Raw genomic sequence first — 27,468 nt, 5'->3', positions numbered from 1 at the left:
TAACAGCCTTCGTTGGGTTGAGGTGTTCTGGTGGAGGAACGATAATCTGCTGCAGTCTGATGGTCAGACTGAAACGGAAGTTTCTATGGCTAGGGGGTTAGCGCTCAGCAGAATGTATCATCTCTTTTCCTGCTGTCGTCTGTGACAGATTGTTGGCTTAATTTCCTGGGCTGTGCGGTTTTCGACTCTATCAAAATCTTCAGTATTGCGAAATGACTAGAAGGAGTTCTATTAAGTTTCGAGCAGCTCGGTTGGGCGTGGAATCCATCCTTCTAAGCAAATCTATCCTTAATTCTGGGTCAGCAGATAGCAGAGTCTCGTCAGTGGGAAGCATCGAATCATCCTTGGTTTCCCCAGTTTCAGTCAGAATCCTCTCAAAACCATCTTCACAAAATCCCAAAACATCTTCAAGCTTCTTTCCATTGAATATGTCAATCCCCAGAATGTCTGAGAACTCCTCTCTTTCTCTCTCAGACTCTCACTCTCGCCTGACCAACCTTCTCTCACCTCACAAGTTTTCACCTTAAGACGTGCAGTTTGTCAACTCATTCACCAAACAAGAAGACAGAAAGGACCGACCAGAGTCAACAAGGTGAACCCATTATGCTTCAAGTTTCAAAGATCAAAAACTATTAAACCGGACCCAGTCCCATAACATCCCATGAACATAGATTGAACCATCCAAACCAAGGCTGTTTCAATCTTGGTTTTCTTTTTCTTTCTGGTTTTTACCTATTTTAGATGATACCCACATCACAATTGACCAGAAGGTTCAACCCCAAAGGAACATCCCATAAACATACAATGAACCATCCAATCCAAGGCTGGTTCATCCATAAACATGGTATCTCTGGTCTTGATTCTCTCTTTCTTTAATTTTTGCCCACTTTTAGGCCATACCCACATCAAGATTTTTCAGATTTCAGAACATAATCAGGGATGATCGACATAGAGAAATAGAGAACAACCAAGAATAGAAGAAAAAAATGCAGATTGAAAGAAGAAAAAACGTAACAAAGAAATTAAACAAAAAATTGTTACAAAGAAAGCTACGTACCTATAAGCTGCTCAGGGTCAAATTGGTAGATATTGATTCCAGTGATCGTGTGAATTCTTAGAATGGGATCTCTCGTCTTTTCAGCCAAGTAATAGACTATCAATTCTTCGTCAGTGGGTGCAAATCTGTAGCCCGCTGGGAGCACTATGTCTTTTCCATCTTTCCATGGTCTTCTCTCCATCGTAATATTCTAGTCAAAAGAAACCAGATAACAGAGAAAGAAGTAAACAAAAATTGATACAAAAAAAGAGTATAAACCTAATCCAACTCAAACCGGGCTGAGCTGTGGGTTTTTTTAAGCCGTCTGTGTGGGACAGACCTCACAAAGCCTGAAGCGGCAGCATGAAAGCCTTCCCGAACGGGCACCTAATACCTAATATAAGGTGATCCAAGTAAGCCACAGCCTGTACCACAGCCTTCTGGGCTGGGCCTAAAGGCCTAAAGATTATAACGTATAATTCCAAGTCAATTGGGCCTAGAAGCATTGGGCTCTGACCGGGCCAGATATGTGGGTCCAGGCTGGGCTGGGCTGGGCTAAGTGATCAACCCTACGAGGCTACGACTACGCCTAGCTCAAATTTTAAAAGACCCAAACAAATCGTCCCCAACCAGGCAACCACTCACATACATAAGACGTTGTTGCTAGTATCGGCATTCGGCAGAGTGAACCAATGATACCAGGTGTAAAATCCAACAGATTGGAATCTTTATTTGGAGATTTTAGAGGGACCGACTGAGGATCTACGGTCATGATGTATCGTTGAACTATTTATCCAGAAGAAATATACCAATCCAATGGTTTATACAGAATCAATCTGGGGTCTACTGTTTTATCCATGCAACTGGTCTGTTCGGTCTCCTGGCAAAATATTTTACATTATTCCGATTTTACGGCGCGAATCAAAAAACGCGGAAAATGTTATTTCGCATGAAAAATTTTTTCCTTCTCCAGTTTACGGTGAAGGAAGCGCAACAGAGCAAGTCTCATTTGCTCTTTCGGTTTTGGAAAAAAGAAAAAGAAAAAAATAACAATCCAAGCACACTTGTGCACTCCATCTCCTGTGATCTGGATGTTCTTTTAGGGTTTTGGAGTCGCTTTCTTATGATGTTCTTGCAAGCTTTCTTACTTGATGTGTAAGCAAGAAGAAAAGTTACACAGAATGAGGCTTTACAGAAGTTAGGTTAGGGTTAGTGTTTGTTTAGTAACTCTTTTGATGTTCTTGCAAGCTTTCTCTGTCGTCATCTTCATCATCTTCTTCTTCGTCATTGGAAAAGAAGCCTGGTACGCCAGAGAATGCCGGAAAGGAATCGGTGAGTTTACCGGAGCACGCAAAGAAGCGAATAGCTAGCTTGAATTTTACGGACCAGGGGAATTCTTCTAGAAAAGCTTTTAGAACGTCCGGGAATCAGGTGAGCATTGAAATTAATGAAAACTCTTGTGGAGTTAAATTTATTTTATGTATTTCCTACGAATTAATCTGTCGTTTTTTTTTTCACTTATTTTCCTCGACTGGAATGGTTTTCGTGGTGATGTTGTATCTTTGCTGATATGCTTTTATGTTGGTTGTATTTGAAGATAGTCCATGATTAGAAGAAGAAATCGTAGTGTAATTATCTACCTGCTGATATTTTGTGAGAAATCATTTGATTGCTGCAGTTGTATTGCTTTTTTCCTAAAACTTATATTTTATGAAATGCTTAGAAGATAACAAAATAAAGAGTTTTTAAGTAATTAAGGTATTAAAATATATGAAAATAGAAAAATAAAATATAATCCATTGTCCTACCCTTTCATGTTCAGGTAGCGTCTTTTGTTGTTCATGCCACATTTTTTTCCCAATACATCCAATGAAATTTCACTTTTATTGGAAGGGATTACAGCTTAATGGTTCTTACAAAATTCAAGAACTGACATTTAAATAGCCAAATTAAAAAGGATCTAGTACCAGTTACTTGGATTCCATGATTAATATGGGTTGCAATAGGTTGGGACATATTTATTGCCAAAAGTTGTAAATTTCTCATTGTTCAGTTTGGTGGAAACTTACTACTTTAAATATAAAAGGCTTCAGAATTGGATAAAAAAGGGAGCTTGTGTACACAACCCTACCTATTCTACCATGTGGAGAAATAAAGTGGCTGTTCATCAGATATGGGGAAAACATTTTGCTCCTTGTTGGAAGTACATACTTCTATTTTTCATGGTGAATGACAAGTTTGTGTCTCCTTGACTGATTGACTCTTGTTTTCTTGAAAAATTTTGAATGTTGGTTGAGGTAGCTTTAACATCCACTGTAAAAAATGGAAGTACACAGCCCATTGGATTGGCTGTGTCACTCTTGCACGCCACAGTTAATGGCTCGTATACATGGAAGTCAGGACATCACCCAGGTAATCTGAACTCAACCTCCTCTATATTTTCTTTGGCAGTGAAGATTTGAGGTTAGGGAGCAGATCGATGGAGTAGGTTCCATCAAACTCATTCTCATAGATCTCATCCTCAACCCAATCTGATCTGAGCTCTGCTGTTTGGGTCTGTGCATCAATTAGATCCGAGTGTAGCATTTCTAGAGAATAGATTAAGTTTGCTCTTCTTTTCTGTTTTACATTTTGAAATCAATTTTATTCTCTGATGAATGTTATTATGTTATTGAATGATAGTTGATCTGATGATTTAGCATTGCAATTTACATTTGTTGAAGCATAAAATTTCTTTAAGGAGGATGTTTAGTTTAGGTGTTTTTGTTAAAATCCTATGGAATGAGTTGGGTAACTGGGTGTGTATTTGGAGATAAGGAAAAGTGTGGGTTGCAGGATGTGGATTGCAGATATGAAACAAGAAGGCTAAGAGAAAATTAAAAATAAATAAACAATAAAGAAATATAAGAAAAATAATGATAAAATAATATATTGGAAGACTCAGTAGTAAGATTTCTCTTTGGGTTGAATGGAATGTATAAAAAAATAGAAATAGGGCTCCTTTAGAAAAATGATTAAAAAATAATAAAAATGAAAATATAGCAAAAAATAAAAAGAAAGTAAATTATTAGAATAGGAAAAAGGAAATATAATAAAAGCAATAAATAAATAAATAATTTCTTGTATGTTTGCTCATGCCTATAGGGTACTTTCTTTATTGTTATTTTGCTTAATTAATCGTATATTTTTATTTGTATGCTTGGGATCCCATGTGGGCCCCATCTATTGGACCCAAGTGTAGGTACATAGTGCTCGTTCGGTCCATCAAAGTATAGAAGATACCAAATTGATACCATATGGACGGTTGCGATGAGCCCATAACTCATCAGTTACCTGCGATGAGCTTATAATTCATCGAACGTCCACGATGAACATACGAATTGTCACACGCTCGCAATGAACTTGTACTCGGCACGAGTCAAGACAAATTTTGGTTAACGTAAACCTGCGATAAACCTTGACATGCACGGTTTTGCGATAAACATTGGATACATGCAGTCTTGTGATGAACCCAAGACTATTATAGAACCGCGGGTCACTATGAATTGGAATTAAATATCGGCCGCACGTACAACTTTAAGTTACGCGCGTGGTAAGGCGCCATGTAGGTTTAGCAAAAGTGCGCCCGCCAAATGGTGACGTCCCTTCACCACATCGATCAAGTAGGTCATGAAAGAAAGTAGCACACGCGGATTATGAGAATCCTCAGATGGAAGGAAAGTCAGTCCTTGAGGAATCTCATAAGACACGTGGCGAAACCCTAGCAGTGCTCCTAAATGATCGACAACGAATCTAATATTCCCTTTCCTAGTGGGAATCAAACCCTTTTAACTCCTTCCTTCGGGACGTCGGGATCCCCCCTTATAAATGAGAGTCTATCCCATGATGAGATCATCATTTGAATCATTCAATCTCCCTACCCTACTCCCTTATCAATTCCATTTCCCCTAATCTCCAAACCTTCAACCTGCACTCGGTCTTCCTTCATCCTTCAAGGAGACCCCCGAACGAAGCTTGACCACCACACCTACATCGAGAGAGGGGTGCCTAACCCCTTCCCTCTCCCATTCGAGTCCTACCTAGACTGGTGTAGTCAATGCCTGGCCTTTGGAGTTACTTTTAAACAAAATTGATTTTCGACGTAGATCTGAGAGGTCCCATCACTTTCATTTCACATAATCAGATGGGTGGCCACTCCATTCCTAGCCCAAGTGAGTCGTTTTCCTAATGCTCATAGGGCATTTTTAGTAAATTAATTTTCTCCATCAATTCAATTAATGATTGAGAAGATAGAGGGGGTAAAATGTTAGAATCTGATAGTTTAGGGGCTCTTTGAAAAGCATAAAAAAATATGGGGGCTAAATTTTGTCGCTGTATAAATTAGAAAGTGGTAATCTGTAAAGTCATTCAAAAAGGTTAGGAATTTGCCAGGCGTTCTGTAGACCCGTGAGTGCACCCTCGAATGAGAGTCGACCACGTTAGTTGGGAGAAAAGAAACTAACGTTAATGCTTCACATGGCCGTTAACTGAAGTGACCGGTTGAACCGGACACGATCGAGTTCTATCATTTGACACGATCGCAGAGAGATGAGCCGTCACCTCCGCGTCGAATTCCGACGGGGTTCCTGATCTCTTCTTCTTTAACGTCGCTGTGCTACTACTCTCGCTTTTCCGGCCCTCGGAAAAGCCACTTAGGTTGTTCCGGTAAAGCGTCAAATTCACAAGGTACTTAAAATCCCCAAACTCTCTGGGGATTTCTCCCGAAAGATTATTCTCGAAGAGTTGCAGAGAGATGAGCTGCGTCAAGGACCTGAGTTCCGAGAGATTTCCTTCGAGATTGTTAGTTGAAGCTTCGAAGTTATGGAGACTGGTGTGATTTCCAAACCCGACTGGAATGTTTTCGGTCAATCCATTGGCATATAACTCAACCTGCGTGAGATTTTTAAGATTCACAATATCGGCGGGCATGTATCCGAGTGGGCGGACGCTGGTGTGGATTGAACTCGCCTGTGTGTGGGGTAGTGTTTGATGGAGGGGAAACAGAAAATGGGATTATGGGAGAGAGGGTTATAACTGAGATATTCTTTTAGTTTATTTTGTGTGCGGTTCAACCGGTCACTTCAGTTAACGGCCAAATAAAACTGTTGTTGCTTGGAGCTCCATGGTTGGTGGATATGGCACCCATGGTTATGGGGCCGAGCCCATCATTCTGTTTGAGAAAATGCAAGAAAATAATATCAAACCTAATCACATCACCTATGTTGGAGTTTTATCAGCTTGTGCTCTGCAGCTATGCTTGTATGGTGGACATGTTTGCACATGCAGGGCTTTTGGACTGAACCATCTCCAGGCATATGGGGTGCAATATTGTTGGGTGGATGCAGGATCCATGGCCATGTCGAGCTTGGTAAATTTGCTGCTGAGCGGCTATTTGAGTTGAACTCTGTAGATCCAGGTTTCTATGTCTTGCTGTCAAACATATATGCAGCTGCTGGGATGTGGTCAGAAGTACGAGAAATAAGGAGTTTAATGAAACAAAAAGGCTTGAGGAAACCAGCAGGTTCTGGTAAAATATATCAGAAATTTGAGGAAAGCCAACATCATCTCTACATACTCATGTGCAGCTCCTTGAAGCAAAAAAAAAAAAAAAACAAAACCTTTTCATACACACACAAAACATTTGACTTTGGGGGAAACATTAAAGCTCAAAACCTTTTACCATATAACATCCATAATTACTGCTATTAGACCTATTGGTGCCATTTGGTAAATCCAACAAACTTCTAGCTAAGTAATATGCATATTTGACACTAAGTTTCCCATATTTTATTGATAACACACTAAGGTTCCCATTACATATTTCATCCTTTTTGTCAAAGAAGTCTTTTAACAGAACAATTAGTGGGTTTTGGGATAATCATTTGATTTTGATATTGCACAACTATATTCCATGTGGACAACAATTCATAACTCTACGATTCAATTATAAATAGAATGAGAAATAGACATATATACAGAATTTACATACATAGGATAAACATATTGCAGAAAATTGGGTTGTTTTGGGACGCTTAATGCCTTGACTCAAGCCCAAGCCAAAGTTGGTCTATCATTGCTTTTGTTTTCTATATTTTTATCCAACTCATATTAGATGATATTCTTGTCACTTATTTTGCAGAAGAATATAGACACACAGGAGAGGAAGAACAAGAGTGGTATTTTTGTACACCAAGGGATCGAAAATATTAGAAGGAGAACATGCCAAAACATTTTACAACCAATGGATACTGGAAAGAAACTGGTCCAAACAAAGATATCAAGGATGGAAATGGAAAGAACATTGGTGTTAAGAAATCTTTGGTCTTTTACGGAGGAACAAAAACTAATTGGATCATGCATGAATACATAATTAGAGAACATCAAAGGGCTGCAAATGATGAACCGGATCACATGAAGGTAGGTAAATCTGGATTATGTCATGCATATACACCATATATGCCTAGTTTTTCAAATTAAAGAGTATTAAATACCTAAGTACAACAAATATAAAAACATGTGATTTTTTATTTTATTTTTTGAATCTGATCAACCAACCAAGAATTTAACCAATTACTTCGACTCATCAAAGGTTCAGATTTAAGTATATGGGTTTTTGTATAACAAAGTTAGATAACTCAAATTGGTAAAATTTAGGAAATTAAAATTTCAACCACTTAATTGGACTCAATTCCACATTTTGCTAACTGCTAAAACAAGGGTTAAAAGCAAAATGCTAAAAGGGTTACAAATTCAAAAATGCATAATTCAATATTTAGCAATTCCAAATCTAACTAAATTGTTGAATGATGAAGGAAAAAAATATTGGGATGATTGTTTACCCTAAAAGTTTACCATAAACTAATAATATTCATGAGTTAAGGCCTTTTATGTTTGTAGTCTTTTTAGCATTCCAATATCAACACCTAACATTGTATAGATTCAGCAAACTTTTACATCAAGTCAGATTCCTAGGTTTTAAAAATACATTTATTTGATCATTAAAGGCATGCTTTTTAAAGTATTTGCATTGGAAAACACATCTACATGGATTCTTCATTCCTCATCTAACAAATGTTTCTTCCTTCTTTAGTTGGACGATTATGTATTATGCAGAATATATGAAAAGAAACGTGGCAATTCCAATAGGAATACTGTCCCTATAGTTGATGTTGATGACAGTGATGAAGTTGAAGTTGAGGTTGAAGATGGGTTTGAAGTTGAAGAGGAAGAGGAAGATCAAGGGCAAGGTGAAGTAGTAAATAGAGAGGAAGGCATAAATCATTCTAGTGAAGGTGTAGACAGAGTGAAAAATGGCATATCTCAAGCTAATGTGGGTGTAGAAGAGGAGAAGGAAGACATATTTGGAGCCATCGCCCACATGATGAAATATGGCTTTGACAGATACTTGCCTCCCCCAGACTCCTTTGATTCCAATGAAGATGACTTTACTTTAGGTGCTTTAATCCAAGAACACAAAAAACATAGCTTGGACTTCAGCAACTCACCTACGCCTTTGGACACACATGGATCCAATAACATAAATGATGGAGAATTGCACTCAAGTCGATATTCAACATACTCCTCATTTGACGTAGGCAATGAGTTTGCACCAATTCCAGCAATGCATTTCCAAGATCTTCCTCTAATAGGCAACTTTTTTAACACAAGCAACAATTTTGTATTAGCTCCAACAATGCCCATGCAGAGTCTTCCTCCAACTCCAACACACACTTCATTTAACACAAGCAACAATTTTGTACTAGCTCCAACAATGCCCATGCAGAATCTTCCTCCAACTCCAACACACACTTCATTTAACATGGGCACCAATTTTGTACCAGCTCCAGCAATGCTCATGCAGTCTTCCTCCAGTTCCAACATACACTTCATTTAACATGGGCAACAATTTTGTACCAGCTCCAGTAATGCCCATGGAGAGTCTTTCTCAAACTCCAACATACACTTCATTTAACATGGGCAACAATTTTGTACCAACTCCAACAATGCCCATGCAGAGTCTTCCTCTAACTCCAGCATGCACTTCATTTAACATGGGCAACAATTTTGCATCAATTCGAGCTATGCCTCTACAAAGTCTCCCTCCAACACAGACTTCATTGAATATGGAGAGTCTTGCACCACAATCTGGGATGCCTGCAGAATGTGGATCAGCCTTCTACACATGTGAGCAAGAGACACATAACCCATTGAGATGGAGATATAGTGTAGGTTATTTGCTTTTGGAATAGGTAGATGATTGCACATGAAATGAATTCTGTAATTGGATTCTACATATTCTCCAATTCAGGCAAAGTTGATATTCCTCTTTTCATACAAGTTGTTTGATATTCTCTTCTAATGGCCATTGCATCAGTGTCATTAATTTAAGGTTGAATTCAAGTCCAAACTGTTCAAATTTTTGATAGAGGGAGGAAAAATATATAATGTCAAAAAGATATGATACTAAAAAGGCTTTGGCCAATCAAAATCCCCATGATTTTTTTGAAAAACCACCTACTTGGTTTCCACTATGATGTTGGTTGATTGGTGTTATAAGTTTTTCTAGTGTCATGTATTTTTGTATTATAGTTTAGCCCATATATAAATATTATATAATACATTCTATATTTATATACGTTTCTATACAAGTGTAAGCTAAATAACTTTTTTAATTTTTTTCTTTATTTCAATGATAGTAGAATAGAGTCAGATTAAATCCAAATTTCAAAATGTCAGACTGGATTCAGATGTAGCTGAATACAAGACAAATTTGATCCAATTATAGCCCTATTCTATATGTCATATTCGTTTATGTTTTCTAACTTAAATATAGAATTCAATCTTGTGCAAAATAAAAAATAGTAGCAAAGAAAAAAGTGAAAAGTTTAAGCACAACTTAATAGAGTTTATATATTTTTTAAGATCTATTTTATTTTTAATCTTTTGGTTAGGGTGGGGTTGTGGGACTAAATTGGAATGTTCATAGGATTGGACCATTTGATTTTAGGTTTATTATTTAAACTACAGGTTTGGCCAGGTCTGAGCCAACATGGGTTTAACCAAGGTTCAATATATCACTTGGATTAGTTTGCATGTTATTAAATAGAATTTTGTTTATGTTTTGCCATAAACTTTGAAATAGTTGCATCCGAGGTTTTTAAAATAAGACCGGATAGGGAACCGTTCTGGGGACCATTCCTGGGTTGCATTGTTGAACAGACAGCCCATTCTAACTTAAAAAAATAAAAAACGACCAAAAACATTGTCTGGGTTGATAGTTTAACTGCCCAAGTCAAAGGGTCACTGACCAAATCAATGGTTTTTAGCCAAAAAGCGATTTTGGGGTGAAATGGAACCGGTTACCAGACTAGTTCCTAGTTTTCCAATCTGGTCCGATGGTTGCATCACATCATGCTTAAATAAGGATTATCAACTCAGCTTTATAGCCTCCTTACCAAGCTTCTATAGGGCTGGTTACCAATCTTTATCCCCAATTTCGAACTAAACAAAAATAGTCTCTCACAATAACAATAGAGCATTGAATGCTAAATTCACCCTTGTTTAGTGCCTAGATATTTTTGGCACACTCTTCACATGAAACACATGATTTATTTATTTATTTTTTCTTAGGGGGGGGGGGGGGGGGGGGGGGGGGGGGGCGGGGACAATAAGGCTCAAAACCTTTTACCATATAACATCATAGTTACTGCTATTAGTAGGGGTGAGCAAATGGGTAGGTTCTATCCGGAACCGAATGGAACTGACCTCGAATTGGCCTTGAATTGACCCTACCCAATCTATTACAGAGTAGGGTCTGGTTCCAAATTCTTGGAATTGACCCGGTCACTTCCAAAGTCTAGGGTTTTACCTTACTCGAACCGACCCAATGAATTAACTTTGGTTGGCCTTGGTGAAACCGGCCTTAGAACTGAATTTTTATTTAAATAAACCCCAAAATATTTTTAAGGATTTGGAGATTTGAGCTCAAACACTCATGATTTGATCATTTGTTTTCATTTTAATATTCTTGTGTATAATAAATAATGTAAAAGGTAATACTTACAAAATTTAAATCATAATGACAAATTTTCAACCATATATTAATATATTGTCATAATCTACATATTAAATTGCTTAATTTAATCAATAAGATAATATAAGTTTTAAACAATATATTATCATTATTGAAAATCAAGATTTTGAATGACATGTATTTCATTATTTCATTTTTTTCTTGAAGGGGGCGAGTAAAGAAAGAACAAGTTCCACAAGTAGACCCTAGAACCGACCTCGGAACTGCCAAGGCCAAAACCAACCTTCACAGGGTAGGCTCTAGTTCCAAAAACCTGGAACCTACCTTCTGCCATGGAACTGAACTAAAACGACCCATGCTTACCCCTAGCTATTAGTCCTATTGGTTCCATTTGGTAGATCCAACAAACTTCTAGCCAATTAATATGCAGATTTGGCACTAAATTTCCCATTTTTATTGATAACACACTAAAGTTCACATTCTTGTTGTGAGACCAACATGTTTCATCCTTTTTGTCACAAGGGGAGAAGTAAACCTTGCTAACCTCTTGATGGATTGAAGCTAGAACAAGGTCATGAATCATTTCATTATTCATGATTGTTTCATTTCTAATCGAATCAACAACTCTTTCAAGAGAACAATTAGTGGGTTTTGGGATAGTCATTTGATTCTAATATTGTACAACTATATTTCATATGGACAACAATTCAAAGCTCTGTGGTTCAATATATAAATAGAATGAGAGACAGGCATAAACACATAATTTATATACATACATAGGAAAAACATATTATGGAATGATGGGTTGCTTTGGGATGCTTGATGCCTTGACCCAAGCCCAAGACAAAGTGGGTTTACCTTTGCTTTTGTTATCTATAATTTTATCCAAGTCATATTAGATGATATTCCTGTCACTTATTTTGTAGAAAAATATAGACACACAGGAGAGTAAGAGCAAGAATGGTATTTCTATACACTGGGGGATCGAAAATATCCATAGGGGGGCATGCCAAAAGCATTCTACAAAGAGGAATGGAATGAACATTGGTGTTAAGAAATCTTGGTCTTTTACAGAGGATTAACCCAAAGAGGAATAAAAACTAATTGGATCATGCATGAATACAAAATTAAAGAACATCAAAGGTCTGTAAATGATGAACTGGATCACATGAAGGTATGCAAATTTGGACTATGTCATCTATATACACCATATATGCCCAGTTTTTCAAAATAAAGAGTATTGAATACCTAAGTACAACAAATATAAACACATGTGATTTTTAATTTATTTTGAATATGATGAACCAACCCTGAATTTAACCAAATAACTTCCACTAATCATAGATTTAGATTTGAGTATATGGGTGCATGTTTTGTATAAAGTTAGATGACTCAAACTGGTAAAGTTTAGGAAATTAAAATGTCAGCCACTCAGCTAGAGTCAATTCAACATGATTTGTAGTATATATTTTGATAGATTTTAGGCAATTTTGACATTTTGTGCAAGCTAGCATTACTCTGTCTAGGGGTGTCAATTGGACTTGATTTGGTCCAATCCGATCCAGTCCAATGTGAATCAATTATAAATGGATCAGGTCCAATCCAATCCAATGAATGTTTTGGACCAATTTAGACTGGTCCAATTCAATGTCTGAACTGTCCAATCCAAACCCGATCCATTGACACATATATTCTTATCTTATACCAATAGACTGGATATTGGCTTAATCCATCCCAATCGAATATAAATTTGTCACGGATGGACTAGGTCCAATCCAATCTAATAAATATTTTGGACCGGATTGGTTCAATCCAATATATTTTGTTGACCCATCCAATCCATTCAAATTGATTTTGGACTGGACGAAGTCCAATCCAAAACCGGTTCATTAACACCCTTAACTCTGTCCATGGCTAGGCAATTGTGAATTTTGTAGGCACAAACCAATATGATGGGTCATGTAATCAATCATCAGAGAACGTGTCGGTGTTTCATTTGCATGTGGATTTTACATGGGTTCAGACTATATATAGGTTCAATGTTATGCAAAACAAAAAAATAAATAGCTGAACTTGGACGACGGAGCAGTGGCCGATGGGAGCACTGGTTGCTACTCACTAGAGGGCAAAACAAAATGGGACAGCAATGGCGGTTTTCTTTGCTTGAACTCTGAAGCTGGCCCTGAACCGTGAACACTGAATAGAGCTTGGTGTTGTCCTGCATGTTGGTGATTTAGAGAGAGAGAAGGGAGAACTACCCGACATAGGGCGGAGAAAATGGAGAGGAGAGATTGTCGTTGCGAGTTCTGACAACCAACGCCACTGACAAACCAGTGAGGGAGGACCAATGCCAAAGGAGATCAAGAAAGTTAGGTGATGGAGGATGATTTGACCCAACCTACTGAGACGATGACACGTGGATCTGACTCAGCACGAGCAACAGCTCAGTATCATGGTCTGATCACAACTAAGTAATGAGCCTGTATAGCAGCTCGCTATAAGGGGAGCTCGCTACAACACGAGCTCTAGGTCCCCTGAGCTACTGAGAAGGGAATACTCCAAGACTATTTCAGCTCGCGAGCCAGGGAAACCAGCTCGCTCCAGCACCTGGGTAGGAAAACTGCCCCAAAGACCAACCTTGATGAGGGTCACCTCGAAGTACCCCTAAGAGCTTGCTACAAAGTAGCTCGCGGCAAGGATAGCCCGCTACGGAGTAACTTGCGACTGAGTGATGCGGTGCTCTCAGGAAGCTTCCATCTAACAAGACCGTACCGGTCAGACTGTGCCACGTCTCTCGACTGGCGGCGCAGTTCATGTCCTTTCGACAGTTTGCACCCACGTCTCTTGACAGACGGAGGCATGCCTGCCCCTTTGGGACGTGTCACTCAGCCAAGCGGATAGTACACTATAGCGATCACCTGCGCAGACCTGGTAGGTAACGGCTGTGACAGGAGTCAGTGGCGGTTACGCCTGATTTGACAAGAACCCCCCCTATAAAAGCCTTTTAGAAGAAGGGGAGAGGACACTCTCACACACTCACTCGCTCTGAAATCCTCATCTGAACTTGAATTATCTGACTTGCTCATGAGCTAACCTCGCGAGCACAATGATCTAGCGCGACCTACACTCTTAGCCTTTTACACTCTTTTCTTCCTCTCCAGTGTTCTAACTTAAGCTTCGGAGTATTCCCGCCGGGCAAAGCCCCGGGAATCCTTCTTCTTCGTCTTCTCAAGTGCCGTCTGTTGCCAACAAGGAGCCAGTCAGCAGACAGCTAGGAGTGCCCAGATCATGCCGCATCTTTTGGCATCGTTTGTGGGAAACGCTTCTAAAAGCCTTCCTCTAAGCTTTTATAGTTCCTTCTTCTAAAAAACTCAGCATTCATGGCTTCTTCAAGCAATGCCGGATGTGGCACCAGCTAGAATGCTCCTGGGGAGCAGCCCCAGCTTCCTACTGTCTACATCGGACAGTTTACCGTCCCCCTCTCCGTGGACGGAGTTCCCAGTCTGAACGTGCCTCTCACAGTGGAACCCGCGGCCAGCCCGAACCAGTTGGAGGACTTAATGCAATGCATGCGAGCCATGCAGGTTCAATTGCAGCAATTTCAACAATTCCAACTCTACTAGCAACAAGTGCTGCACCAAGTTTCCCAATACCAGTACCAATAGCAATTCCCCTCTCTACCTCAGGCCCAGCCGTCGTTTCCCCCTCGGCATCCGACCACAAAGCAGACCAAGCCCTCCCGCGTGAAGTGAGCAACCTCGCCAGGAAGAGGCCTCCCAGGCACAGGATCCCGCCAAGAGCCAAGCCTCTTCCCATAGCAAGAAGGAGAGGCCCCGCCTCACAACCTGTGGGCAGGTCGAGGGCCTCCCAACCAACCAAGCCTGTACCACCCCGACCTTCGCAGTTCGAGCTCCCGCTCATGGAGAATCCGTTCAAGGTCCTAGCCGCCGACTATAGGCAGGGCCCTTCAGTCTAGAGTCACCACCAGCAGTCTGAGCCCGTCGAGCTCGACAACACCAAAGCATCAAGCACCAATTCCAAGCCAGCAAAGCAACAACGAAGACGCCGGCGAGCTTGCCGAACTACTACCCGAGTCTCTCCCAAGCTCAAAGGAAAGGAGGAGGTATGCTCAGGTGAAGTGAAAGCTACCCCTCTCCTCTCAGTTTCCTCCTCGTTATCTCCAGAACTCCTTGCTGTCCCCATGCCAAGGGACTTTAAGCTCCCTCCTCTGGATAAGTATGATGGGTCTTTTGATCCAAATGACCATGTGGACGCCTTCCAGTCCCAGATGCACCTAGCAAGAGCCAGTGAGTCCTGCATGTGAGTGGCCTTTTCCACCACCTTCAAAGGGGTAGCCTACACCTGGTACCGAAACCTTACGCCCAGCTCGATAAGAAGTTGGGCGCAGTTCGTGCAAGTTTTCACCTCTCACTTCGTCACCAGCAAAAGGTGCCCGCAAACTCAGGAGAGCCTCCTCGGCATAGTGGAAAATGAAGGGGAGTCCATCCGAAGCTACATCAAGCGGTTCAATGACGCTTGTTTACAGATACCCGACCTGGATCCCGCAGTTCGCCTTACAGTAGCCAAGCGAGGTATCACCCACAAAGATTTCAAGTGGCACATAGTTGTCAACCAACCCAAGACCGTGACCAAGTTCCTTAAGCTCGCGGATCGGTTCATGGGGACAGAGGAGGAAATCAACCAGAAGGGCGAGCAGGCCCTAGAAAAAAGAAAGAGGGAGCCAGAGCCCCCCGTCTCAAGGTGACAGTAGGAAGAAGAAGGACACAGCTTGGGGGGCGAGGCCAGTCTAGTCCTTTCGAGCTCTAGCAGCAGAAAGGGACTATACACCCCTCAACACAAAGCGGGTCGAGATCCTCATGGCGATCAAAGACACCCCATACGTGAAGTGGCCACCTCGGCTGAAGGCCGACCCTAGCGCTAGGAATAAAAATTTGTATTGTAGCTTTCATAAAGATCACGATCATAGTACCAAAAATGGTAAAAATCTCCGCGATGAGATAGAAAAACTCATCCGTCGCGGATATTTGAGAAATTTTGTACAAAGTAATAATAATAATAATAATAAAGCAGGTCGACAAGGGTAGCAAAGTAGAGACGCTCCCGAGTCCAGCAGGCAAGCGGAACAGCCGCAGAAGCAGCCCCCCGAAGCTGAGCTCGTGCTCTGCGACACTCATGAGGGCCTGTGTGGCAAACACTTGGGGGGCAGGGCCCTCGCCCAAAAATCACTACGACAGGGATACTACTGGCCAACAATTAAAGCAGATGCCGTTGAGCTCGTCAGAAAGTGTGACAAGTGCTAGAGACATGCCAACATCCACCATCAGCCCACTGCTGATCTCAAGTATCTCACTAGCCTATGGCCTCTCGCGCAATGGGGCATCGATATACTTGGACCGTTTCCACCAGCAACAGGCCAGAGGAAGTTTCTAGTGGTCGCAGTGGATTATTTCACCAAGTGGGTGGAAGCCAAACCCCTTGTAACGATCACAGCCCGAAACGTTCAAAACTTCTTTTGGAAGAACATAGTGTGCCGCTTCGGGTTACCTTGGGTATTGATTTCTGATGACGGTAAGCAGTTCGAGGACATCAAATTCCAGAATTGGTGCCAAGACATGGGAATCCGATAGAACTTCACTTCGGTCGCACACCCTCAAGCAAACGGTCAAGCAGAAGTCACGAACAGAGCTATACTCCACGGACTGAAGGCACGATTAGACCGAGCTAAAGGACTATGGGCGAACGAGCTACCTAGTGTTTTATGGGCTTATCGAACCACAGAGAAGACCGCCACAAGAGAGACTCCCTTCAACCTCACCTACGGCATCGAGGCAGTCATCCCAGATGAGATCGAGGTTCCCTCGCTATGACTGGAAGCATATGACGACAAGGCAAATAAAGACGAGCTACGTACCAACCTCGACTTACTCGACGAAGTAAGGGACCTCGCATATATCCGGACCACAGCTTACCAGCAAAGAGTAGCTCGGTACTATAACGCTAGGGTCAAGAAGCGGAACCTCCGTGTCGGCAACCTGGTCCTTCGTAAAGTTATGGTACTTGAGCCCAGCGCTGGCAAACTCAGACCGAATTGAGAATGACCCTACCGAGTGAAACGGGTGCTCGGGGAAGGAACATACGAGCTCGAAACCCTTGAAGGGAAACAAGTACCTCGGGCATGGAATATTTTCAATTTAAGGCAATATTACCTGTAACTACTAAGTAGACCATGAGTCACTCCCAGAGCCTAAGGGCCAAAATGCCAAGCTAACACGACCTCGGCACTATAAGACCTAGTCGCCTCAATGGCATGGGCAAACTTCAAGGGTAGACTATAAGTCACCCCCTCAGCCTAAGGGCTAAAACACCGAGCTAACTAAGACCTCGGCATCAAGAAAGACTTAGCCACTTTAGTGGTGAAGGCAAAGTATGAAATATCAGAGGCGTAAGCAGCTCGGGTTTGAACCCTACGAAGCATAGCTCGTCTCAGTACGTCGGTTTGACCAGATAAGGACAACCTACAAACATACAGTTCGAGCATACATGGTGATTAGTTCGGGCATACATGGTGATTACTTCGGGGTATACTATAGAAATACCTCAAACACTAAGGGATAGCTCGGGATAACGATTATCGAAAAATCCTACTTCAGGTATGTAGCTCTAATAGCTCGAGTGATGAGATCGCTTTGGCAAAAAATAAAAGAGCACACCATACTTAAAAGAAAAAGAGAAATTTATTTCCATTCCAAAATAATAATAATAATAATAATTGAGCTAAATAGCTCGAGGAAGTTTAACAGAAGGTAAAAAGGGCACAACCACCCAACAAGATCTTTTCAAGACCGGGTTTATGGCACCCGGGAGCCACTAGAAATCAGAGCAGAAAACCAACGCCGCCAGCCTCAGGGGTCCACCTCCTCCACATCATCCTTATCCTCTGGGGAGTCAGGCTCTTCCTCCTCCGCCTGGTCCGTCGTCTCGGGAGACAAGCCCTTCATGGTGATGCCGTCAAGATTGAGTCCAAAAAATTTCTTTCAGACCAACCAGCGGCAGAGCTTGAATCCGAAGTGGTACGAGCTTGAGCCATACTCCACTTGGAGGTCATGATACTCCTAGGAGTCCTTGAAGTCCCAGACCGCCCTCTCCCGCTCGGCCTCCACCATGGTGTCGAAGTTCCGAGTTTGGTCCAGAATAGTGGACTCCAAGTCCCGAACCTGTTGGCGAAGGAGCTCTCTCCGTGGCCACCCTCGATGACTCCTCCCTATAGCGCGCGCTCTCCTCGAAAAGCCTGGTGATCTGTGCCTCCTGATCCCGGACGAACTGCTCCTGGGACTCGCTCCCCTTGCGAGTGTGAAGAAGCTCGACCCAGGTCCGGTCGAGCTCGCCCTGGAGCTTCTGAACGATGACCCTCTAATTGCGAGCATCGCCGGAGTGGATGTTCGTCTGGAGGGCCATGGCGTGGATGGCGGAGTTCACCTATTAATAGGAGACTAAGGTCAGAAGGCAGCAAAAGGAAGCAAAAAACAAGGAGAGGGGAAGGACCACTTTCCACCATATAGTGAGCGGAGGCGAGCGTGGCGAGATCCCCGGTGTCCATCTCCCCCCACTTAGCGATCTCCTCGTGGAAGATCGCCCTTCGGCTCTTCCGCCTGGCCACTACATAATCATTAATACCCTCCCAGTTCCCCACTGGGAGCCGCGGGTAGGGAAACAGCTAAGAAGGACCAGGAGGAATCACCCCTTGTGGTGGGAGCTCGCCCTCCTTGAGGCCAACTCCGCCAGCACCTTCTTCAGATGGAGGCAGCAGAACTTCAGGCGGTGGGGAAGTGAAGTCTGGCTCCGTAGATCCGAACTTAGTACCCCCGGAGGTGGGAGTCCGGTCAGGATGCGATCTCTTCACTTTGCGCTTCTGTTTGCTTGAGAGGAGACGGCGCGCGTCAACACTAGACATGATGGCTGCTAAAAAACCACAAGATATTAGTTCGGTAAGAAACAAACTATATGTACACAATATTGTTACAAGGCACTACGCGACCTAAAAAGGCAACCTACCCGGGCTCAAGCCGGCCTGCACGAGCTTCTCCTTGTTCAAGTAGTCCGAACAGAGGAAGCCTACCGATGTCCAAGACAGCATCATTTTCCGAGTTTCAAGGTCCAGCTCGGCCCTGTGGTCCTGGATGGCACCCCTCCAAGAAGTTGGGAAGGGCCACCCCTCGGGGTTACAAACCACAAAATAATCCCGTTTCCAGGCGGGAATCTTATTTGGTAGCTCGTACAAAAGCTTATAGCCGCAGCGGGGAGAGAGGTAGTAAAAATGCCTTTCCGGAGGAACTTCAGGAGCGACATTTTTTATACAGAGAATAGAAGCAAAAATGTCAAGGTTCAAGGGGAGGCAGTACTCATAACACAAAGAAATGGTCCTAACCATGTTCCAAATAGCGTTGGGATGAAGCTGATCAATGGTAACATTAAAATGGTTTAGCACCTCCACTATTAGGGGGTGCAGGGGAAGACGCATGCCAGCCTCAAGCTGTTCCTGGAAAATAACTATATTGTTGGGACCATGCTCCCAAGGGAAGTTACCAGTGGGGATACTGTAGACAAGGTCCCCAAGAAGGTGAAAATAGCGGATTAGGGACCTGAGTCTCTCCGCCGTCATAGAGGAGGGACCGAAGGTTTCAGGCTCCGTCCCCCGAGAAGTAGAGGCCACGTCACCGGAGGTCTCTCGAGCCTTCGGAACTTGCTCCCAAGCTCCCCTCGAGCTTGAGGGAGTGTCGTCGTCCTAGTTACCGTCCCGGTAATAAGTATGGTATGGATACCCAGACATGATTGAAGTGATTGAGACTCACCGGAAAAGACGAAACGAAGTGAACGGAAGAGATTGGGTAAACTAGATGGATGCGCGACCTCAGAATTCGAAGATAGCAAGATAGCATGAAAGGAAATGAGGCCTAGGGGGCCCTCCTATTTATAGCCACTGCGCCTCCGAATCAACGGCCCAGATTGAGGCAGATCCGACGGTTCGCAGTCAAGCTGACCGCATGCCTTCTGAAACCGAAATGTGACTGGCTGCACATCTCCCATGATTGAGGTAATGGCGGCTGCATGACATCCGGAGTTAAGGGCCGCTTCGGCGCATTTTCGGTATTCGAAAAGTCAGAAATCCCCTGATTCCCGCACACACATTTAATATGAGCAGTCAATCAAGTTTGAATTTCGGTCAAATCAACCCGTCACACTTCGTGAACTCCTCACACTAAGGCAACACTCTTAGCCCAAGGAGTGGGGGGCAATTGATGGAGGATGATTTGACCCAACCTACTGAGATGATGACACGTGGATCTGACTTAGCACGAGCAATAGCTCAACATCATGGCCTGACCACAACTAAGTAATGAGCCTGTATAGCAACTCGCTACGACATAGCTCGCTATAAGGGGAGCTCGTTACAATGTGAGCTCCAGGTCCCCCGAGCTACTAAGAAGGGAATACTCCAAGACTATTTCAACTCGTGAGCTAGGGAAACCAGCTCACTCCAGCACCTGGGCAGGAGAACTGCCCCAAAGACCAACCTTGATGAGGGTCACCTCGAAGTACCCTTAAGAGCTTGCTACAAAGTAGCTCGCGGCAAGGATAGCCTGCTACGGAGTAACTTGCGACTGAGTGATGCGACGCTCTCAGGAAGCTTCCATCTGACAAGGCTGTACCGGTCAGACTGCGCCACGTCTCTCAACTGGCGGTGCAGTCCATGTCCTTTCGACAGTCTGTACCCACGTCTCTCGACAGACAGAGGCATGCCTACCCTTTGGGACGTGTCACTCAGCCAAGCGGATAGTACACTATAACGATCACCTGCGCAGACCTGGCAGGTAACGGCTGTGACAGGAGCCAGTGGTGGTTATGCCCGATTTGACAAGAACCCCCCTTATAAAAGCCTTTTAGGCAAAGGGGAGAGGACACTCTCACACATTCATTCACTCTGAAATCCTCATCTGAACTTGAATTATTTGACTTGCTCACGAGCTAACCTCGCGAGCACAGTGATCTAGCGCGACCTACACTCTTTTCTTCCTCTCCAGCGTTCTAACTTAAGCTTCGGAGTATTCCCATCGGGCAATGCCCCAAGAATCTTTCTTCTTCGTCTTCTCAGGTGTTGTCTGCTGCCAACAAGGAGCCAATCAGCAGCCAACTAGGAGTGCCCGAATCGTGCCGCATCATTAGGGTTTCACACTTTCACTTAGTTTATATTGTTCAGTTTGTGTTTTATTGTTTTTTATTTTTTGTAACAAAAGGGAAATTGGGAAAGTGGAAAATCAAGGGAAAAAGGGGAGCCAAGTGGTCTTTTTTAATGCGATGAAGACTAGGAGTTAATGTTGGAAAATGGGGTGACTGTAACTTTGGAGGAGAAGCTCTAAAGCACATCTGAAGACACTGTCTTTAAAATGTTTTTTGCCCCTATTCAATTTCACTGAGTTTTCTATTGGGTTATAGGCAAATCCATTCCCAGGATACAACAGAGCCTTGGGTGAGAATCGGCAACCAACAAAGTTGAAGAATCTCCGGAGAAACCTTCTGTGCGACTGTAGCATACCGGAATGAGAGAGAGGGAAAGTGGATTTTGAAAAAGTGTGTTTTGAAGTCTGATTCATGTTCCTTAAATAGTTTTTGAAGAGGTATGAAGAAAAGGTAGGTGTTGGTTCAGAGAAGGCACCTTGAACAGTCACAATTTCAAACAATGTGACTGTTTAAAAAGTAGTTAACAGTTAATGACTGTTAACTTTGAATTGTGCCTCTTGATCACACCCGATCAAATCATGACCATTGATCTCATTAATGGTGATCAATGGTCAGCATTACACCAAAACCAAAGCCACCCTTTGCGAGCCGCGCGGGTGCAAGTAAAGTGCGAGCAAAGTGCGCCTCTAAAGCACCTCATTGCGTTGCACATACGTGCACACACGTGTGCGTGCGCGTTGCACGGTATCAAACCCCCATACTCTCCTCTACTATTTCTAAGGAGTGTAAATCAGCTTCTATTAAAATACTAAAAACAAAGCTTATAATTTTCCAATGTGGGACAAGTTCAAAACTAGGTTTTGTAAGAGAAAAAATCTAATTTTTCAATCAAGTGTAGGTGCAATTTCTCATGTAATTGACCAATCAAACTCATTGGATTTGATCTCTTATGAGATTAAAATCCAACAATCCCCACATTGATTGATTAATTACCTAGTTCTCTCTCAATCCAAACTACTATGACACAATTATGCATACAAAAGGTGTTTATCAACTTAAACCTTTTGTTAGTATAGATATCTCAGAGCCTTGTCAAAGTTATTGGTGGTAAGACCTTAAACCAATTACTCTCAAGACAGACCGCAGACACCCATACACACAAAAATGTCTAGTCTCTGCAAGAGTTTCAAGTTTTGTTTAGCACTGTTATGGCCATGTGCTTCTTTCCTGGTTTCATGAACAATCCCAAGAGCAAACCCAAACTCTCATGAGAAGCGGTACCACTTCTATGTTCACATAGGTGAAATTCTATTATGTTTTCCGTTATTTGACACATTTCAGAACTTCATTAAGAGTTTAACTCAACCTTTCATCATAACGGACAACACTGTTTATGTTGTGATGGGAAATTTCTCAATGTTAGTGCTAACAATCACATTATTGTAACTTGTTGTTACCCATTAAACCCAAACTGATGGTTTTTCAGTTCAGGTTGGGTTACCATTACAGGTGACTAAGTAAAGGTTTTAAATCCCATCTCTTTAGTTGTCATTCCCAAGCCCTTGGTAAGAGGATTATCCAAGTTTTTACTTGAACTCACATAGGTTATAGTGATGACTCCATCTTTAATCAATTGCCTAACAAATTCATGTCTCAGACTTAGATGTCTGGACTTACCATTGTAGGTACCACTGTAGGTTCTTGACAGACTTGCCTCACTATCATAGTAAATGGAAATTGGAGGCATAGGACTAGGTCAGAGTTTTATATCCAATAATAAATTCCTATTCTATTCAACCTCTTTTCCAGTAGCCGCTAAGGCTATGAATTCGGATTCCATGGTCGAGTGAGATATACAAGTTTGTCTCTTGGATACCCAAGAGATTGCACCCCCACCAAGGACAAAAATCTATCCAGAGGTGGACTTGTTATCTCCATTACCGGTAATCCAACTTGCATCAGTGTACCTTTCTAATACAGTTGGATAATCACAATAAAACAAGCCAAGTTCCAAAGTTCTCTTGAGATACCCAAGAACTCTCCCAATTGCCTTCTAGTGCTCTTCACCAGAATTACTTGTAAACCGACTGAGTTTACTTATTGCAAATGCAATATCAGGTCTGATACAAAGCATAGCATACATCAAGCTTCCTACTGCACTAGCATATTCAAGTTGTGCAATTGCTCTACTAGTATTTTCTACTAGCTTTATACTAGAATCATATGGCGTGCTATATTCTTTAAACCCTAAATGCTTAAATTTCTCAAATACTTTCTCAATATAATGTGATTGGCTTAATGCATATCCCCTACTATGCTTTTTAACTTTTATTCCCAAGATGATATCTACTTCTCCTAAATCTTTCATCTTGAAGACAGAGGATAAGTAATTTTTAGTTTTATTTATGCCAATCATATTTGTACCCACAATAAGCATATCATCAACATAAAGATATACAATTACTTCATAATTTTCAGTGAATTTTGAGTAGATGCTTCTATCAGCACTATTATGTTTAAAACTAAAAGCTAGAATGCAAGAATCAAATTTCTCATGCCACTGTTTAGGTGCTTGTTTTAATCCATATAGTGATTTAACCAATTTATAGACTTTATTCTCATTTTCAGGAAGAACAAATATTTCTGGTTGTTCCATATAAACCTCTTCATTTAAATCACCATTTAAGAAAGCAGCTTTAACATCCATTTGGTGAACAAATAAGTGATAAATGGATGCTAATGCTATGAGTGTTCTAATAGAAGTTGTAACCACTGGTGCATAGGTGTAAAAGTAATCAATTCTTTTCTTTTGACTAAATCCTTTGGCTACCAATCTAGCATTAAAAGTTTGTACAGTTCCATCAGTGTTGTATTTTCTTCTAAACATCCATTTACATTTTATTGGTTTTGATAATGGAGGCAGGTCTACTAGTACCCATGTGTTATTTGACATTATTGAATCAATTTCATCATTTATAGCTTCATTCTAAAAGGCAACATCTCTAGAGGTCATGGCCTCACTGTAGGTTTTTGGATCATTTTCAATGTTCAGGACAATGGGTATCTTATTTAAAATCTTCTCTCTATCAGCCTTAACTAAAAATACAATTGATTGAGTAGAGATAAAATCTGAACCTAAGCGTTTCTCTGTTATTTGTCTTTGACTTCTTCTAGGTCCTATTGTAGGTGTTACAGTTGTGTCATTTCTTCTTTCAGTCTCATTATTATCAATGGGTACTAAGATATAAGTTTCAAATTCTTTGTCATTTTCTGTGGATTCATTTTCTGTAGTTTCATAACACAGTTTATTTTCAAAGAATTCAACATCTCTAATTTCAATTATTATGTTGGACTCTAAGTCTAGAAGCCTATAGGCCTTGCTATGTTCTGCATATCCAACAAACATACATCTCTTAGCTCTGAGTCCTAATTTGGTTCTTTTAGGATCTGGAACTCTATAATATGCTAAGCACCCCCACACTTTTAGATATGCTAAATTAGACTTTCTTTCTGTCCATAATTCATATGGGCATTTGTTATTAACTCTAAAAACAATTTTGTTATGTAAATGACAGGCTGTTATGAGTGCTTCCCCTCACAGGTTTAATGGTGCATTAACTTTTAACAACATGCAATTTATCATTTTCTGTAAGTGTTCTATTTTTCCTTTCGGCTAGGCCATTCTGTTGAGGGGTATAGGGAGCAGAGCACTGATGTATTATTCCAAATTCTTCACAAAAAGAATTAAACTCATTTTTAAAGTATTCAGCATCCCTATCACTTCTAAGGATTTTAATTTTCTTTTCTAGTTGATTTTCAACTTCAGTTTTATACAGTTTAAACATGTCAAAGGCTTCATCCTTAGTTCTCATAAGGTAGACATAGGTGTACCTAGAAAAGTCATCTATAAATGTTATGAAGTATCTCTTACCTCCTCTATTTAATACACCATTGAGTTCACAGATGTCAGAATGAATTAGTTCTAGAAGTTGAAAATTTCTCTCAACACTAGGGAAAGGTTTCTTAGCCATTTTAGATTTTACACATATCTCACATTTTTCAGTTAATTCATTACTGTAAGCAATTATATCGAGTTTGCTCATGTTCTTTATGGATTTAAAATTCAAGTGTGATAATCTATCATGCCATAAAGAGAAATAATCAATAATATAAGCAGAAACTTTTCCTTCGTTAATACTTAATTTGAACATACCATTACAACCATATCCCTTACCAACAAACATCCCATTCTTGGATAGGATTAGTTTGTCGGATTCAAAGACAACTTTGAATCCCCTCTTACAAACAAGATTTACTGAGACCAAGTTCTTTCTTATGTCAGGAACACGGAGAACATTCAGGAGAGTCAGTATCTTTTCGGAGGTGAAGTTCAATTCTACGTTGCCTCTTCCAGCAACTTTGGTACATGTTTGGTTTCCCATCTGTACCTCCTGGCCATCAGTCACTTCTTCATATGTCTTGAACAAGGACTTGTCCTTGCAAACATGGACTGTGACGCTTGAATCAAACCACCATTCAGAAGATGATTCTGCCATGTTGACTTCAGTAATCATGGCCACTAGATTGTCTTCTACCATGTTTGCAGACTTGGTTCCGCCTTTCCGATGTCGACAGACTCGGGCATAATGCCCTTTCTTTTCACAAACATAGTAGGATCCTTTCTTATTGTTTCTCTTGTTGAAGTTTCCATCATTCTTCTTTACTTGTAATGCAGGGTTAGTCTTCTTCGATCCGTTTTCCACAAAATTGACCTTAGAGTTCAGCATACCGGCCAGAGTCTTATCCCTACTATCTCTAATCCGAGACTCTTCTTCAATACAAAGGTGTTACTAAATTTTCTCCAAGGTAAGTTCTTCAACCTTGTGCAAAAGTTTCTTCGTGTAATCACTCCAAGAGGGTGGAAGTTTGGCAATGATTGCTCCCACTTGGAAAAGAAGGATCATGTCAAGGGATCAATTTTGTTGACTATCACCTGTAGTTCATGAACTTGCTTCAGTATGGGTTTATGGTCGTTCATGATGAAGTCAAACTATTCTGCAATAAGATACTTATTCGTACCTGCTTCTTGCAGCTTGTATTTGAATTCCAGGGCCTTCTAGATTTCTTTTGGAGATGTGTTGTAGAGTCGGTCTGATAAGGCATTTAGTATGTGTACTCGGCACAAAAGTGAGTCCTCTTCTCATTTTGCTCTTTCCTTCTTTAGTTTTCCTGAGTCTTTATTAGTGGTTTTAGGAAGTGATTGCAGATTCGGGTCCAGCACATAGTATAATTTTAGTGTGGTCAGAAAGAAAATCGTCTTGTCTTGCCATCGGCTAAAATTTGCTCCATCAAACTGGTCTAGTCAAACAAGATCTTGGTTCATCATCTTGATCGAGGTCATGCTTGCTTCCACCTCCATTGCAGAATAACGTTCTAAAATTGTTGGAAAATGGGGTCACTATAACTTTGGAGGAGAAGCTCTAAGGCGTGTTTGAAGACACTATTTTTAGAATGTTATTTGCCCCCACTCAGTTTCACTTAGTTTGCTGTTGGGTTACAGGAAAATCCATTCCCAGGATACAATAGAGCTTGGGCGAGAATAGGCAACCAGCAAAGTTGAAGAATCTCCGAAGAAACCTTCTGTGAGGCTGTAGCAGACCGGACTGAGAGAGAGAGAAAGTGAATTTCGAAAAAGTGTGTTTTGAAGTCTGATTCATGCTCCTTAAATAGTTTATGAAGAGGTATGAAGAAAAGGTAGGTGTTGGTTCAGAGAAGGCACCTTGAATAGTCACAATTTCAAACATTGTGACTGTTTAAAAAGTAGTTAAGAGTTAATGACTGTTAACTTTGAATTGTGCCTCTTGGTCACACCCGATCGAATCGTGACCGTTGATCTCATCAACGGTGATCAACGGTCAGCATCGCACCAAAACCAAAGCCACCCTTCACGAGCCACGCGTGTGCGAGCAAAGTGCGCCTCTAAAGCACCTCATTGCGTCGCACACACGCGCACACACGCGTGCACGCGTGTTGCACGGTATCAAACCCCCATACTCTCCTCTACTATTTCTAACGAGTGTAAATCAGCTCCTATTAAAATACT

General features: G+C 41.5%; 1 protein-coding gene across 1 annotated transcript; it reads left to right on the top strand.

Moving 5' to 3' along the window:
• The first annotated feature begins 2,082 nt into the window (after positions 1-2,082).
• On the top strand, positions 2,083-9,349 carry LOC104606072 (uncharacterized). The gene is made up of 3 exons (XM_088898998.1): positions 2,083-2,467; positions 7,215-7,492; positions 8,166-9,349. Exons 2-3 carry the CDS (start codon positions 7,295-7,297, stop codon positions 8,967-8,969), a joined length of 1,002 nt encoding a protein of 333 aa, XP_088755124.1. The 5' UTR covers positions 2,083-2,467; positions 7,215-7,294; the 3' UTR covers positions 8,970-9,349.
• Positions 9,350-27,468: the final 18,119 nt, after the last annotated feature.

The sequence above is a fragment of the Nelumbo nucifera genome, chromosome 2 (genome assembly GCF_055504915.1).
Source record: "Nelumbo nucifera cultivar China Antique chromosome 2, China Antique-T2T, whole genome shotgun sequence".
In the NCBI taxonomy this organism is placed as follows: domain Eukaryota; kingdom Viridiplantae; phylum Streptophyta; class Magnoliopsida; order Proteales; family Nelumbonaceae; genus Nelumbo; species Nelumbo nucifera.
Note: the sequence above shows the minus strand (reverse complement) of the source record. Positions and strands in the feature narration are given on the sequence as shown.

What these genes read in the sequence shown, in the direction of transcription:
- LOC104606072 (XM_088898998.1), top strand. Translation starts at nt 7,295, where the DNA reads ATGCCAAAACATTTTACAACCAATGGATACTGGAAAGAAACTGGTCCA. An exon ending in ATGAACCGGATCACATGAAG is followed by an intron (nt 7,493 to 8,165) that starts GTAGGTAAATCT and finishes TTCCTTCTTTAG; the next exon opens with TTGGACGATTATGTATTATG.